The 16902-nt window shown below is 41.3% G+C and overlaps 1 protein-coding gene across 3 annotated transcripts in view; it reads right to left on the reverse strand.

Moving 5' to 3' along the window:
- gripap1 (GRIP1 associated protein 1) overlaps positions 1 to 16902 on the reverse strand; it is a 34999-nt gene that overhangs the window by 16518 nt on the left and 1579 nt on the right. Inside the window, exons 2-21 of one of the 3 annotated variants that reach the window (XM_018670799.2) lie at positions 16329 to 16395; positions 14678 to 14739; positions 14508 to 14534; positions 14137 to 14244; positions 13896 to 14058; positions 12824 to 12990; positions 12689 to 12728; positions 9068 to 9234; positions 7186 to 7233; positions 7038 to 7069; positions 6806 to 6853; positions 6610 to 6709; positions 6345 to 6422; positions 5410 to 5502; positions 4007 to 4141; positions 3460 to 3555; positions 2275 to 2385; positions 1970 to 2071; positions 1763 to 1876; positions 871 to 948 (exon numbers count right to left, since the gene is read on the reverse strand). In XM_018670799.2, the coding sequence (XP_018526315.1) occupies positions 871 to 948; positions 1763 to 1876; positions 1970 to 2071; positions 2275 to 2385; positions 3460 to 3555; positions 4007 to 4141; positions 5410 to 5502; positions 6345 to 6422; positions 6610 to 6709; positions 6806 to 6853; positions 7038 to 7069; positions 7186 to 7233; positions 9068 to 9234; positions 12689 to 12728; positions 12824 to 12990; positions 13896 to 14058; positions 14137 to 14244; positions 14508 to 14534; positions 14678 to 14739; positions 16329 to 16395 (1836 nt within the window). The remainder of the gene's footprint in view (positions 1 to 870; positions 949 to 1762; positions 1877 to 1969; positions 2072 to 2274; positions 2386 to 3459; positions 3556 to 4006; positions 4142 to 5409; positions 5503 to 6344; positions 6423 to 6609; positions 6710 to 6805; positions 6854 to 7037; positions 7070 to 7185; positions 7234 to 9067; positions 9235 to 12688; positions 12729 to 12823; positions 12991 to 13895; positions 14059 to 14136; positions 14245 to 14507; positions 14535 to 14677; positions 14740 to 16328; positions 16396 to 16902) is intronic. The other 2 variants (XM_018670801.2, XM_018670800.2) reach the window with 2 other exon arrangements.

The following is a 16902-nucleotide window of genomic DNA, read 5'->3' on the forward strand; positions in this document are numbered from 1 at the left end:
AGAGAGAGAGAAAGAAGAAGAGAGAGAAATGTCGATGTAACTCGTTAACATTACGTTATACTGGTGATAACTGATCCCTGCTCTACTGGGACAGATCCCAGACCCTGTTAAGTTATTGGCTGTGTCTGTCTCTATCGCCCCCGAATGGTCGAATCGTCATATTGATCATCTGAGTCGACTACAGCCCTGCACTACAGGTCATCAATGAGTTGTCTGACAGAAGGCATGCTGGGAAATGTGATCGTGGAGCTGCTCAACATCCTGTCAACATGTCTATGATTAACAGGGATCTCTGGACCCCACACACTGAGCATCACACAGCAACTGATCTGCAGAAATTCAACTCAGGCTGTGCAGCGTCTGCCAGGCTTTAACAATTCATAATGTCAGGTGTTAATCAGGCCTTCTTTAATTTCCAACACACTTCATCAGGTTAAACGACGCCTCGTCGCCTCGTCGAGAGGAAGGGTCGCTGAGGTCACATGACAGGAAAGACAAAAGACTGACGAGTGTTTTCTGTTTCTCGCCAGAGGCCGGACAGCGAGCGGAGTGTTTCACCAACACGGCGTCAGACTGTGTCTCTGTAACAGACTGTCAGTGTTAACATGAGCCTCCTCCACTCTGATCTGCTGTTAACACGATTTAACCTCCCTGTGTTGCCATGGAGACGACTACGCTTTAATTAGAAACACGCATTCAATTAGAGCTGGACCAGTTTCAACACACACACACACACACACACACACACACCCACAGAGACTGCACATATAAACAAACACCTGCACACTCTTGTATTTATATTTACAAAGATGCTCTCTGAAACATCTTGTTCTGTGTGTGTGTGTCTGTGTGTGTGTGTGTGTTGTGTACCTCCAGCTGAAGTGTGTGTTCCTTCTGCAGCTGCTTGATCTCCTCCTGATGTTCCAGAGAGTTCTTCTCAATGTTCTCCTGCACACAAACACAACAGGTCTTCAGTCAGACGACACAAAAAAAACAACAAACCCAAAACAGAACAACACGTGTGTGTGAGTAAATCCTGTCCAGGTGAAGAAGACAAAGAAGCAACAGCAACACTCACTCTTTATTCAGAGTGTGTGGATTAGAGCTGCACGATTCAGGAAAGATTCTCTCTGAGGATTTTTGTAAAGACGTTTCTCACCCTTATTTACCAGACACACGAGGAAGCAACAGAAAATATAACGATGCCTCACACAGAACAGGCTCATCAGCTTTAAACTCAGCAGCAGTGTGGTCTCCTGGATTTCTGTATACCTGCTTCTAGTGTCCAAGGAGACGTATCAGAGTAGGTTTGTGACAGGATTTTCACATCAGAAACCAAACGAACTGCTCAGCTGGGTCGTCCTCTGGATTCATTTTGCTGTTTTTATTTGTCCTAACACGACGTCTGTCCTCACTCTGTCATTAGTCTCTGTCTCTCGCTCTCTCTGGGTTTACCTCTGTCTCTCTGAATCACCTGCTTTAACGCAGCGTTGTCATTGGCTCAGGGAGAAGAAAGGAGCGTTTGCTTTGATGGCGCTGGTGACAGACTGTGAATTTTATTATGATTAGATGTGAGGTTTAGCAGCTGTGAACACTGAGCACTGGATGTACAGGTGAGTGATTAACGTCCACAGTGCAGGAGCTGGCTAACCTGTGTCTCAGCCACAGCGACGTCCTCCAGTGACTAAAACACTACAGAGTGTTAACTGACTACCATGAGCTCTGGCCTTCTCTGATTGGTCTGATTAACTGTCAGACTGACCTCGGCCTCTTTCAGTCGTCTCTCGAACCATCCTTTGGTTCCCTCCATGGACTGAACCTGAGCCTGTAGCTCCTCCACCTTCGGCTGGAGACCCTCCAACTCTTTGGTACGAGCCTGAAAACACACAGATGCAGGATATACCATGTGATCAGATATATCCTCCTGCCTCCTCACTCCTGGTGCTCCCTCTTCTTCCCCCCTCTTTACCTTCTCCTCTCTCAGCTGCTGTCGGATCTCCTCTTCAGAGCGGTTCTTGTCTTCATGGAGTCCTCTGAGCTCCTTCTCATACCGAGCCCTCACCCCAAGAACCTGGGAGGAGGAGGAGGAGGAGGAGGAGAGGAAGGGACAAGAAGATGAGAGGAGAAAAACAGGGGAATGGATCAGGGTACGATTAAAAAGGAAAATAAAACATGTATAAAGTACACACAAATAAATCAAACAATCCATGAAAGTAAAACCTCAGTCAGAGTGAGGAGAGAAGCAGCTCCTCTCTGCTCCTCTCTGACTCTCACCTCCTTCTCGTGCTGCAGTTTGAGGTCTGACAGCGCCTCCTTGTGGTCGGACTTCTCCTGGTTCAGCTGCATGGCCATGTCGTCCAACATGGCCTTCCTCTTCTCCGCTGTCTGTGCGGGCACACACACACACACACACACACACACACACACACACACACACACACACACACACAGTCATTAGTGTGGTTATGACCTTAATGCCTTGATGTGTTTGTGTACATATGCCACGCTTTTCTGTGTGTGTCTGTGTGTGTGTGTGTGTGTGTGTGTACTATGTACTGTACATTTGTATTTTTCAGTATTCTGTATTTGTGTTTTAGTGTATTGTGTATTGTATATTTGCGTAGTTGTGTGTAGGTATATTGTGTATTTGCACATTGTGTGTATGTGTGTGTGTGTGTGTATCTCTGTGTATTGTCTATTTTTGTGTATTTGTATGGTGTGTATTTTCCATATTGCGTATTTCTGTATTTTGTGTATACAGTGTGTGTATTCAGTGTGTATCAGTGTGTGTATTCAGTGTGTATTCAGTGTGTATACAGTGTGTATTCAGTGTGTATTCAGTGTGTATCTGTGTGTATTCAGTGTGTGTATTCAGTGTGTGTATTCAGTGTGTATCAGTGTGTATCAGTGTGTATTCAGTGTGTATTCAGTGTGTATTCAGTGTGTATCTGTGTGTATTCAGTGTGTGTATTCAGTGTGTGTATTCAGTGTGTGTATTCAGTGTGTATCAGTGTGTATCAGTGTGTGTATTCAGTGTGTATTCAGTGTGTATTCAGTGTGTATTCAGTGTGTGTGTATTCAGTGTGTATCAGTGTGTATTCAGTGTGTATTCAGTGTGTATTCAGTGTGTATTCAGTGTGTGTATTCAGTGTGTATCAGTGTGTATTCAGTGTGTATTCAGTGTGTATTCAGTGTGTGTATTCAGTGTGTATCAGTGTGTATTCAGTGTGTATTCAGTGTGTATTCAGTGTGTGTATTCAGTGTGTATCAGTGTGTATTCAGCGTGTATTCAGTGTGTATTCACTGTGTATTCAGTGTGTGTATTCAGTGTGTATTCAGTGTGTGTATTCAGTGTGTATTCAGTGTGTATCAGTGTGTATTCAGTGTGTGTATTCAGTGTGTATCAGTGTGTATTCAGTGTGTGTATTCAGTGTGTATCAGTGTGTATTCAGTGTGTACCTTCTTGGCCTCGTCCAGCTCTCTCAGCAGTCTCTCCTTCTCTTGTCCTTCCTCTGTTAACTGCTCCAACAACTTCCTGTTCGCAAAACTCGACTCCTGAGAGAAGCAAAGAGACACAAACAGACGGTGAGGAAACACCTCAGTTTGTGACGTATAAAATATGTTGACAAATGATTTATAAAATGAGGGACAAAAATCTTTGGAATCGGTGCATCACTGATCAAGAACAGTGAACACATTAATCTCTACCAGACTCCATTGACAAAAACAGGAATTTTACTGAGCAGAACACAGGAGCTGCTGGAATACCACTGCCTCCATCTGTTAGTGTGTGTGTGTAACACAAACACACCAACAGATGGAGGCAGTGGTATTCCAGCAGCTCCTGCTGGACTCCTGGTGGAGTCTGGTTGAGATTAAAAAAGAGATGTTTAAGGTTAATAAAAAGGTGGATTTTAAATTTAATTAAATGTAAAATATTGTTGGGTCTGTTATCAGTCCAATCAGCAGCAGGTGTGTCATACCCACAGGTGAATGTGTGCGTTACCTGCAGCTGGGAGTCGAGGTCGTCTCTCTGAGCCAACAGACTCTCCTGCTCAGCTCGTCTCTGCTGCAGCTCGGCCGTCAGCGCCTCCTGCTGCTCACGCAACAGATTCATCTCCTGCGTCTTCACCGTCTGGATCTGCACACGATTCAATAAACTTTATTTATCTTCAGATTTTTAAACGAAAACACACCTGTTAGTGCAGAGTTCGATGGTGGAGTTGATGGAGAGGAGGATGGGCGATATGGAGCTGAAGAGTACTACCACATGTGACAGTAGAAGACATCAGATGCCACAAAACAATGGAACAGATGAGTAGAAAGCAACAGAATGACAACAACTAGGAGACAGTAGATGGCAGTAAATGAGACAGCAGAGTCCAGTAGTCAAACCGGGTAAAGTCAGTTGGAGATGGATGAGATGGATGACTCAGAACATACACTGGGTTCTTGTTAGGGTTCTATAAGGTGTCAGGGCTGGCTTTAGAACATTTTGATTGTTATCGAGGGTTTTGGGAGAAGGTTCTGGGGTTCTACACTAGTTTCAGACCATCAATCTAAAGGTTCTACATAAGGGCTCTAATTAAAGCCTAAGATATAATTACCTGTTCAAGAGCGCACAGATTAGTCCTCAGAGCACTGTTCTCCTGTGAGATGGGTTATAGTTCCACACTGAGTGAGGGGTTGACTTAAAGGCCTTCATGATTCTGTCAATGTAAAATGGGTTCTAGATAGTGTTTCTGGAAGATGGTATTTTAGATTTCTTCTGCTCCAGCACTGGCTTTAGTCCTCAGAGCTATGTTCTCTGCTTGAGTGCATGTTAGTTCTCAACAGTCTCGTCCAGAACTATTCGGTTCTAGCTAGGTTCTAGCTATATCGAACTCAAGATAGTTCTACAGGTCTCAGGATTCTCTGATTCTACAACAGACTATGACCAGAAATGTGGTCTGTGGTTCTAGAATACTTCAATCTAAGGGAACCTAGGTTCTGCCTGAGATATAATTACCTGTTCAAGATCGTAAAGGTTAGTTCTCAGAGCACCGTTCTCCTGTAAGAAGGGTTATAGTTCCATACTGAGTGAGGTTTGTCTTATTTATAGTTCAAGATGTTCTCACTTAGAACCAGCTTTGCACTGTAGTAAGAACCTGAATTATTCTATTGCAGAAGAGCCAGTTCTAGATACTTTATTGGGTCAACATAATCCAGACTCCATCTAATCCAGCATAAGAATTCATCTTTTCTAACTGGGTGTGTGGTTATTAGCAGCTAGGTTAGTCATCAGAGAAATCGTCAGGGTTCTACGTAGCGTTCTCCAGGTTTACTAATCATTTCAGCAGCGAGGTTAGTCCACTGAGCACTGTTCTGGGGGAGGTTAACCTTCTACATGATGTTCTCCAGGGTTATTACCTGTTCTAGAGCAGCTAGGTTTGTCCTCAGAGCATCGTTCTCCTGCAGGATGCTGTCCACCTGCTCCTGACTGACTGCGCTCTGATTGGCTACCTGTAGTACCCGCGAACCACAGGGAGGAGGCAGCAGAGAGAACAGAACAGAGGGAAGAACGTACAGAGAAGAGTTCCGATATAGGGAAAAAAAAAAAAAAAAGCCAGAAAAAGAGAAGAAAAGCAAGAATCAGAGAAGGATTTAAAACATGGACACAACCAGAAGAACACAAAATAAAAAGACAAAAAGAGGGATAAAGAACAGAGGAGGAGGATAAGAGCAGAATAAAGCAGGTCAGAAACACAGAGCAGCAGGCAGAGAAATCAACACCAGGCTGTTCCACTGCCTAAGTGATATTGGAAAACATATTTATATTTTTATGTCATATGACAGGGTCGGGAAAGAAAAATCAATCCGTATTATCGAGCTCCATCTCCCTCTCTCAGCATGGGCATCTCTTTTTTTTTACATTTGTTTTCCATTTTGAAAACAGCTCTTGGTGAACATGAATCAATTTTTAAAGATTCATTCACTTTGGCAGGAAACGTCTTCACAGAGCAGTGACAGAAGGAAGCAGGAGTTCCTACAGTCCTCAGTTTTAGCCACATTCCTCCCATCGATCCAACACACTCCCTTGTTTCCTTATCATCTTCCTCCCCCCCACCCCGTCTGTCCTTTGGATAATAATGTGGATAATAATCTAAAAAAGTGTGAACAGATTTCCTCTGTTGGACCTTAGCTTTCCATTGTTATTACATGTCAGTTTGACTTGTCTTTGCCCTGAATCAAGGCTCAGAGGCTAATTTGTTGCTGCAAAATGCCAGGATGTGTGGAGGTCAGTTACTTCCACTTTGGTCTTAAGGCACTCTTGTTGTTCCCTGAGTGTGTTTGTGTGTTATTACCTGATCTTTCAGTGTGTGCAGAGCCAGCTCATGCTCTTTCTCTTTGCTCTGCAGGTGCTCTCTCAGCTCTGCTGTCACCTAAACAACAACACAAACACAGGTTAGTCTTTAGCAGAAGGAGCAGTAACAGTGACAGTAGTTAACAAATCTTTGAGTCTGTAGCCACAGTGTAGGGAGAAGATGTCGATCAGGGAATTTAATGGATGCTGCCGTCAGTGCTGTTCAGAGATATTCTGTGAGTGTTCCTTCAGTCCTGAGGTCTGACCTGATTGGCTGCCATGACGTCTGACTGCAGCTTCTGGACACGGAGGTTCACGGCCTTCAGCTCCTCCTCTTTCCTCTGGTTGATCTCATCGATCTTTGTCCTGCAGAGGAACAAAAACAACAACATCATCATCAGCTCCACGTCTGCTCAACAACACAACAAACATCACACTTATACAGTAGAGTGTATTTCTGACCTGCTGTCGTTGTACAGAGCCTCCTTCTCTCCCTGCAGACGCTGAAAACTACAGAAAGACATGAACACAAACTTCATCATCCATCAGTCTGTTTTTATTTACGATCCAGTCTAAAAGTGCAGCTGATATAAACAGATAAGCTTTAGATAAACTCTGCTGTTCACTGTCTCTCATTAACCTGCTTCCTCTCATGTTCACATCCTGCAGAGATCATTAACTGAAGGTGTCTCACCTCTCCTGCTTCTTCTTTAACTTGTCAGACAGCTGGAGGGCAGACAGAGACAGGAAATCAGATTTTCATTCTTCATAAACAGCTTTGTTTTCTGTTGGTTCAACACTGATATTTCCTGTCAGACTTCATCTTGTCTGATGATATTTACCTTTGTGATCTCTTCCTGTAGTTTGGTGATTTCAGCCTGTTTGGATGCCTGCCGGGAAAACAGGAGACAAACTTTCAGAAACATCTCAAAGTCAAATAAAACACAGAGAAACACAAACACTTTACACTTTTAACACTTTACCTGATGATAAAAGTGGCCACTGAGCGTAAACATTTCATGCAAAGCTGCAGTAGAAAAACTTTATTTCAACACACTTGCAGCTCCAATGTATTATTCCTTTCCAGTAGGATGCAGTTTGGTCAATACTTCTTATTTAATGTTATATATAATTATCAATGTGAAGTGCAGAGTGGTGAGATGTAAGGATTTATAGTCAAACATCCACAGAAGCAGCTCTGTTGTTAAACTGTCCAATAAAAACATGAAACACTCTGAGACTCTGAGAAGTTTGTTTCTGTGTCTACAGAGGCTTCAGCTGCTCAGATCCCTCCTGAGGATGACCATGGACTCTGACTGAAAGGTCTGACCAAACTAACAGCTCCTCCCAAAACATCCGATCAAATCTTCTGAATTATTCTGATAAAAATCAATCAAATATTAAATATATCAAGCGTAGACTGTAATGCAGCTGCAGAAGGAAAGTCTGTCTCAAATCCTCAGCTGTCGCCCCCGGCTGGTGTGAAATGCATGCTGGGACACTTGTCTTGCCCAAGGACATGAGCTGGGACAGTTGCTGGATTATAACATCCTGTTACACAATACAAAATATTTAAATACATCTTGTGATTTTGTGTTTCAAGCGACTTTTAAAGAAACAGCAGGAAAAAGAAGCTATGAATTAATAATAAAGATTTCTTTTCCCCTCCACGTGTGGCGTCTGAGATCAGCTCTAATGATCTGAATGTGCTGTATGTTTCCACTAACATGTTTGGGAACCTTTAAAAAGGCTCCCAGCTGCTGTTGATGACTGAATATTATGAAAAGGACAGAAGACGACGGGATTAAAGAGCTGCGTCTTTCTGTTCGTCTGGTACACACTGACATTTCACCGCTGCTCACCAGCTGCCGTTTATGTTCCTGTCATGAATTAATTAGTTTCCTCTCTCTCACACAACATGTGGCCGTTTCATCTGATGCCATCTTTACTTTTTAGTTTCTCTGTGGTTCAGCTGAGACAGTAGCAGCAGGCAGGACGCTGCCTTTACACTGCAGGGAGTTAAAGTGAGAAGCAGAAGCAGCTTCTGTTTGTATTTTACAGTGTTTTATCTCATGCACGTCAAATGTTTTTAGCCTTTCTTCAGATAATAAACAGTCAAACTGTGTTTGTATTTACTCTGAGGCCAAAGTTTCTGAGGGTTTGCAACAGTAAAATCTGAATGTTTGGATTAATTAATCGTGTATTTTAGTGCGTCCTATCTGAGCATTCAGGTTTGGACAAACAGCTGAACCTGAACGTGGAATCAAAAGAAAGCAGCAGCTTCTCCTGCTCAGAGTAACTGTGTCTATGGCTGTAAATGGCAGAGACTGCTCCTGTAAATATGTGCACAGCCGACAGTTTATCATGTGTATCAGTAGACCATCTATCCATGTTTGTTGGAGCGTCCCTGTAATGCCACAGCTGGTGAGAGGAAGCACAGCGAGCATCCACTCTGCTGGTGAATGTTCACTGCCTGGATAATAAACATATTATTCTGATTCTGACACCTGACTGAAGAGCTCTGCTGTCGTCTGTTTCACCTGTAACCACACCCTTCAGTGATGTCACCAGGTCCTTGAGTACACCTGTGCTTCACTGCAGACAGGTGCAAAGGTAAACCACTGGAGCAAAGACAGGATTTTCAGGGGACTTTAAACTTTAGAGTTACGACAACCTAAAGCAGTCAAATATTGTTCAGTGTGTGGATCAGGTGTGTGTTTGTACCTCGAGGTTGTGGATCTGCTCCCTCAGCAGCCTCTTCTCCTCCTGCTCGGTGTTCAGTGCCATCTCCAGCTCTGGTCCAAAGCAGTGAGTTATTGGACAGAGAGCAGCCGACCAGCCTAGCGCTGCCTGCTTAGCTACAATCTTCTCTACGCTCTTCTCTGACAGGCCTAAAGGGGGCGCCGCACACAGCAGGGGCAGTCTGTTAGGCCAGACACACACTACACCAGCTCCTTACTCTACATGGGGGGTAGGGGAGGGGGCAGGGAAATAAGGGGTTTTCTGGCTGAGCTGCAAAATCAGTCACACCTGTGAGACATCATGGTTTATTGTGGTGCGTTCGCTGACGGCACGTTTATATGTTTGCTCAGCTGAGAAGCAGTCATTAAACATTTAGTAAAACAGAAGTTTCCACTGAAACTGTTTGGGGTCTGCAGTCTCAGGGTTATTATTCATCTTTAATTAAACCAGCTGAACTTTTACTGCAGGTGTGATCTCTAGATCGTGATTGGACCAATAATCACATGACAGGCACAGATGGAAGACAATACTAAGTGTTTGTGTAATGTGTAATATTTACAAAATATGCAGCTTAGTCTGACTTTAAAGTGAATTATTTTCTGATTTAAATGTGTCTTAGTGTTCGTCTCTCCAGTTTTTGTTAACATTTCCAGTCGTCATTACCTCTTTTTTCTCCCGCTCCTGACGTCCTGCTGTGCACGGCTGCTTTCGTACAAACATTAGCTTGTGTGGCTGCTGTTCCTGAGCTATGTGAGTCAACCTAACCTGACGTGGCTGTAAGTCTGGAAATCTCTATAGGAAAAGTTATTCCACGATAATTAGCGTTAGCGCGCAGCTCTACGTAGACGTCTGTAACATGGTTTCTCTCTCAGTTTCAGAATCATTACACCCCAGGTATCCCTTTAAATATTTACAATACTAGTGCTGCTACAATAAGTCTGATGGGGTTTTTTGCATTTAACAATAATTCAATGTTGTGTTGTCTAATGAAGGCAGTCATATTTAGACTGGTGTATTTTAGATCTAAATCAGTTTGATGTCGACTTTCTTGACACTAAAACAAACTCAGCATTAGATGTCAGGAGGAAGTTTAACTGTTAGAAGCAGTCGTCCTGAACAGATGCTGATCAAAAACAGACAAATTCCTGAACTCCATCATCCATCACGTCCTCAGACTGCAGCAACATCCAACAGGTGTGAATCCGTTTTTGCAGCTTTGCCAGAAAAGACCTGACTCAGGAGCCTGAACTCATTCATCAGGGAGAAAATCCTGATGTTTCTCTGAAGCCTCATTAACTTTTATTTGCTACATTTATGTTGACAGTTTATCAGTTGTTCTCGGCTGTGTCGGCTTGTAGTGTGTGTCTGCCCTGAGCCAGCTAGCTGCTCTATGCTTCAATAAAGAGGCTGCGGGTTCACCGTAAATTCTCAAATAAAAACCAAACACCTGATTAAAAAACATGTAGGAGAGGTGGAGGTAGCTGCACTGTAACAACAGATTAAAAGGCCAGTATTTGAGAATTTATGGTAACAAGCTCCATAAAGGGCCACTCCGGTCAGTTCACATGCTTTCATCTGCTAGTATTAGGAACAAATAAATTAAACATGAATCAGCTTTTAGGCTGATTTTCTTCGTTCCAGGCAGCTGCTGGTGAAACGTCGCCTCTGCATAAATCAACCTTTAGAAATGATCCATCACAGTCAGAGTGATGTTTTCATTGTGTTAATGCAGCCAAGAGCAGGTCTCTAAAGTGATGCGTTCAAGGACACTGACGTCTACGACTGAAGTTGTTATTGCAATGATAAAGAACGGACGGTAAAGACAGTTAGAGATCACATTTCTACACAATAAGAGTTTAAACTTTTTACAGTTCAGTGAAATAATTTGGTTTGATTTTCTCACATAAACAAAAAAATATATAAAAGGAAACGTGTTAATTTTCTGTCAATCAACTAATTAATCCACTGACAGATTCAGTTCTACAGAAGATTTAAAATGAAGATCTTAAAGGGCTTACAGAGAGACTCAAAATGTAGTTTTAAGAAATTGTATTTTTCCGTGCTTCCTGATTGTTCAGGTGTAAAATGTCAAAACATAATGAAAAACACGTATACAAATATTTTCTTTCTGACCAACAGTCAGAAAGTTAAAGATGTTGAGTTCACTGACACGGAAAACTGAGAAACTGGATTATTTTCACATTTAAGAAGCTGGGATGAAGTTTTTGTCATCAAACAACCAGTTATCAAAACTGTTGCTCATTAATTTCCTGTTGATTGATTAATCAGTTAAACAACTCATCATTTCAGCTCAGAAATACAAAGGCCTGCTTTAAAAGGACTCCTGTTCAGAGGCTGGAGCGTCCTTCAACGCACCTCTCAGCCACACTGACACACCACTTTAATAAATAATGTTGATTAAATGTTGACTGTGTTGGATCATCTGTGTGCAGCAGGTAGATTTTCAGACAAACCGGTCTGGTCCTTTAAGGATTGGATGAAGCTGTTAGTGAAGGTGTTTGTGAAACAGGTGAAGTAGAAACATGAGTAAATAAAACCTGACCTTCGTTTCAGTTCACTGACGTACATTCTACAACACTTTAGTGCACTGGTGATATTCTATATTTTCCCTCAAGTGTCTGGTTAGTTCATAGACAGGATTCCTACAGAGATAGAGCTTTTTATTACGATCCTTTCAGTTTAACTGGAAATATAACTCCAGACTCCACTGACAAAAACAGGGATTTAACCAGGAGCTGCTGGAATACCACTGCCTCCATCTGTTAGTGTGTCTGTGTTACTGTGGGACTTTCAGTGGTGGAAGAAGTAATCAGATACTTTACATGAGTAAAAGTACCACACAGTAACACAGACACACTAACAGATGGAGGCAGTGGTATTCCAGCAGCTCATGGTTAAATCCCTGTTTTTCTCAATGGAGTCTGGTAGAGATATATAGAGATGTCTGGTTAAACAAAAAAACAAGAATAAGGTTAAAATGAATTAAATAATGAATTCTGTATGAATTAAACATCACTATATATCACTACCAGACTCCACTGGCCACAATACTGATTAAACCTCCCAGGGATGGACTAACACACTGTTGGTTTGAGCCTGCACATGAGCTTTAATGAAAAATACAGAATAACACCAGACTGGTGCCTGCCTGCCTCAAATGGATGACTGATTTAAAATGATGCTGAAAATCTAACATAATCTCACAAAATCAAAAAAGAAACAATCAGAAATAATCAGTTAAAGTAAATCTGAACAGTTTAGTGAAGAGAATAAAGTCGGCAGAAAGCAAAGCTTCTTGTGTTTGTGTTTGTTTCCATGTGAAATCCAGACGTTCACTGAACTGAGACTAATAACTGTGCAGCATCCATGATTACTCTTTAAATCAATACAACATTCACAGAAACACAAACTATTTTAACACAAACACAGGCAATTTATCATCCTTTGGCTTTTTAATTAGAAGTAAAATAAAGTGAACTTTCTCTGTCTCAGACCAGAGAATTACTGAATATCACATGAAGGAGTTTTTCTCTTTTCTTTTAAAGGGAAATGCTGTCTAATAAATAAGAAAAAGAAACTCACCATGAAGCTGTTTCTCTGTCTGCTCCAGCTGAGCCTCTGTCTGTAAACAAAACAATAATCCAGACACGTTTGTATAAATGATCAAATTATATTCTGCTATTTAATCATTAAAAAATGTCTGTTTCTGTCACTCACCTGTTCCAGTCTTTCATTGGTTCCCTGTGCTGCAGACTCCTCCCCTCTCCCCGTGACATCAGAGATTCCATTGGCACTGGCAGATCCGTCGGTCTCTGAGGTGGCACTCTGGTTGCCCTGGGCGACAGTCTGTCTCTGCAGCTCTTTGTCGTAGCGCTCCTGCAGGACTGGAAGGGAATTACACCTCAGATTTATAAACAGTGGTGCTGAAGTCATTATAATTGGTCCTGAACACATCAGAAAGAAATTTTCTATTGATGTAGTTCCATTAGACGGCATTGCCCTGGCTCCCAGCTCCACTGTAAAGAATCTGAGAGTCATCTTTGATCAGGATAGGTCCTTTAACTCTAACTTTAGGGTTGGTCTACAGAAATACATCATCACTGCAGGACGCTTTAGCCGAGAATATTGAACAGAAATATTGCTCAAAGGCAAGGCAGGTTTATTTCTATCACACAGTTAACAAGTAAAGTGCTTCACTAGAAGCAAAGAATATATGAGGCATCAAGACAAAATGTAAAAGCCACATAAGACAAAACTGTTTAGATAAAAATTTAAATGAGTTAAATGGAAAATAAAAACAGAACTTTTTAAGGTGATCAATCTGTCATCAAACAACATCACATCGTCAGCGTAAAAATTGTTGTCGGGGACGTTAACATGAAAACCCATCTACTCACCAGTCCACCTTTACAGCCTCGTTGTGTTTCTACTCACGCTCTTTCAAACTCTCACTAACTTTCTAAGAAGAAAGGCTTTTGTAGAAGAGCTCAGAGCTAAATGAAATGACCAGTTGGAAGCTTAGTGGTGGAGACGTTGACGTCATGTGACCGTGGTGTAGTTGGTTTATAGCCTAACATTAGCTTCTTACTTCAAACATCAGAACAGTGGTGTTCATCTGTGAAGATGATCTGATCAACTAAACCTGAAGGATCAGAAACTTTAGCTGCTCACTGTTTATTTTCTGGAATAATCCAAAACACTATGAAAAAAGCCCACTGGCTTTTTGTGGAGGAACCAGGCTGATGACTTACTAATAAATAATAAGTGATAACTAATAAAACATCAATACCTTTCATTTTCTTCTGGAGGGTGGAGTTTTCAGCCTGGAGGCGTAGCAGTTCTCCATCCACAGGACTGGAGGCAGGGTTGGGCGGAGGAGCAGCTGCAGAGGCTCCTCCTCCCTCCTTCAGGCCCTGGTTTTCCTGCTCCAGCTGTTCGATCTGCGTACACAACTGGAAACAACAACAACAATATAAACCTCACAGAAATATTGATTCAGCGTTGTTTTAGACACAGATGCTCAGGTTTACCTTGGAGAGCTCAGTCATCAGAGTGCTGTTCTGTAGTCTGAAGTCTTCCTCCTGACTGTGGAGTTTCCCCTGAAGCATCTCGTTCTCACTCAGCAAAGCATCGACCTCCTACATCAACACAACACGTACAGAGCGTACGAGGGAGATCAGGGCGGATACACTGGATACTGGCCACTAGTTTGATTAGTTTAGAAACATTTTGTCTTAGCACAGGTGAAACAAGACCTGCAGGAACCTGTGAGTGAATGTGGAATTTGTGTGTGAATTTTAAAGTGACTAAATATATGTGCTGACAGGTGATGAACACTAGAGGCTGCTACTGATCAGTGTAAACCAAAGGTAACCACGGTAACCAGACAGGAGAGACTCACCTGAGCTTTCTTGCTCTTATTCAGAGCCTGAGGAGACAAAAAAGAAACATCCTCATTTAATCTGCTGTCTGAGATAATCTGAGAGAAACTGCTGGTGTTACATTTACAGTCATCAATTAAATAATGAGTAAATAATGACTGATTGTTTATAGTAATTAAGTATTTCTTACCTTCTGTGCTTTGACAAAATCTCTTTCCAGAGCCACATTCTTCTGACGGACGGCGTTCAGTTCTGAAACAACATAAATATTTCAAACTATTGGTTCATTGACAGGGTTTTCCACAAGAACATAAAAGTGCATTGATAAGTTAAACTGGGAAAAACATTGAATAAAGTAGTTTCATGTTCAGTGTTTTTCTGGCGAACACAGGACGTCAGTTAGGGGCTGCAGCTCAGCTAACAGCCTGCAGCCCCTATTTCCTGCCTTTAAAACCTGAGCAGAATAACCTTTAGAAATCAGATTATAAAGAAGTTAAAAAAAGAAAAATAAACATGATTTCATTTTATTTTCTCCAATAAAACAGTCTCACATTAAAAGTCTTGCCTGTATTTTATATGTTTTATACCTTTAGCTGTAATTGTTGTGGAGATATAATTACCAGCAGTGTATCTCTTACAGGTTGTTACGACAGCAGCCTTGATCAAGTTTGTCTATTACCGTATTTTACAACTACTTTAGTTCAACTTTCACAATAGAGTTTCGACATTTCTTCACACACACAAAAAAATCTCAAGACACAATTTCATTTGCTCATCACTAAATAAATGTGGTTTCTCCACCACTTTAGTAAAATCAGCGTTGTTGCATCATAATGATTCATCACAGAAACTCTGTTCTTTCCTGTTGTTACTGTAAAATGTTGCTGTAATGTTGTGACTCACTTTCAACTGGTTTGTGGTTTAATGATGTCCAAGATAAGAGGACGACATTAACTTACGGCGTTTTTTCAAAGTTAAACCTGTGGTCGATTGGAGAGAGATAACAAGCTGATGCAGAGACACAGTCATCATTTAATCTAGGATATTACTCTTTATTCAGCAAACAAAATCATTTTAAATCCTTATTTCTCTTGTTGCGGTTTTATGTTTTTTTATGTTTAATAACTTTTTAAACCTTTAATATCTTTTTTTTCATTCATCTACTGAGCTTTACTTTTGAGTATTTTCTTTTCATGCTACTTTATATTTCTACTCCACATTTCAAAGACAAATACTGCACTTTTTACTCCTGTGTTTACTGTTTTATAAAGTTGTCATTTTAAAGTTTCATTAAATATCACACATCCCAGAATCAGCACAACCTCAGCTCATCACATCAGTAAAAACTCCTGTTCACTACAACAGGAGATATTAGTCCATAAAACACACAGAGAGCAAGAAACAGATGTTGAATCTTCAGTCATTTTCTTCCAAACAGCACCGTGAAACCTTAGCACAGAAAGCTGCACAAACTTCTGTGGGTTGTTCTAGAAGTGATTTGAACTTGTAGCTTCTTCTGAACTTTTTTCTCTTTTTTACCAGGACTTTCCAGCTTGATAGAAAACACAGATTCTCTGGGCTTAAGAGGAAAAACACATCCGTGTCTCGAGCCTGAGGGTTCATTTATTTACTGATTAAACAAGACAATAATCAGCTGACGAGCTGATGATGAAAATATCAGTTGTGTTATTTTCTTCTTCTTTTATGGCGACTGTTTGCAGATAATCTTCATTTATATTGACTATGTTACATGTGTGAGGACATTCAGTCTCTTCAGTGTTAAATTCCTGCACCTGAAACCCAAACATCATCATCATCTAAATCACAGAGAGCTGTTTTACCTGCCGTGTTCTTCCTGAGATCATCAGACAGCTGATAATTCTGAGTCCGAAGCTCCAACAGCTGAGCCTGCGACAAAAATACACAGAGAAATGATCTCATGTCATCATCCATCCACCTGGTGTTTAATTACAGCGATTAAGAGTCCAAGTGAACAGTGTCAAACACACAGAGTTTTAAACGTGAGTTCCTGGTGTCGTGTCTCAATCCAAACGATCTGTATCAGGGATCCGAGCACATACTGTTTATTTCAATGGATCAGTGTCAGCTGAAATAAAGTGGATCAAAACCTGAACCTTTCCTTTCAATCGATTACGTTTTTATTCGTTTTCACATTTGGACCTTAGACAAAAATACAAACAGCACAAATGTGACACAGCAAAATATAATTAGAAAAATAAACACATTTCTGTTAATTCCCAAGGAAAGTTTCCAACTTGGAAATATTTCCAAAATTCATTCAATTCAGTTTAACCTTTGCAACCCAATATGGTAACTACGGTAACAGGGACTGAGCCTGTATCCTACCCTGTGTTCATTAAGTCCGTTAAAGCAGTGATAATTAGTTAGAAGTAT

The sequence above is a fragment of the Lates calcarifer genome, linkage group LG6, assembly GCF_001640805.2.
Source record: "Lates calcarifer isolate ASB-BC8 linkage group LG6, TLL_Latcal_v3, whole genome shotgun sequence".
NCBI lineage: Eukaryota > Metazoa > Chordata > Actinopteri > Centropomidae > Lates > Lates calcarifer.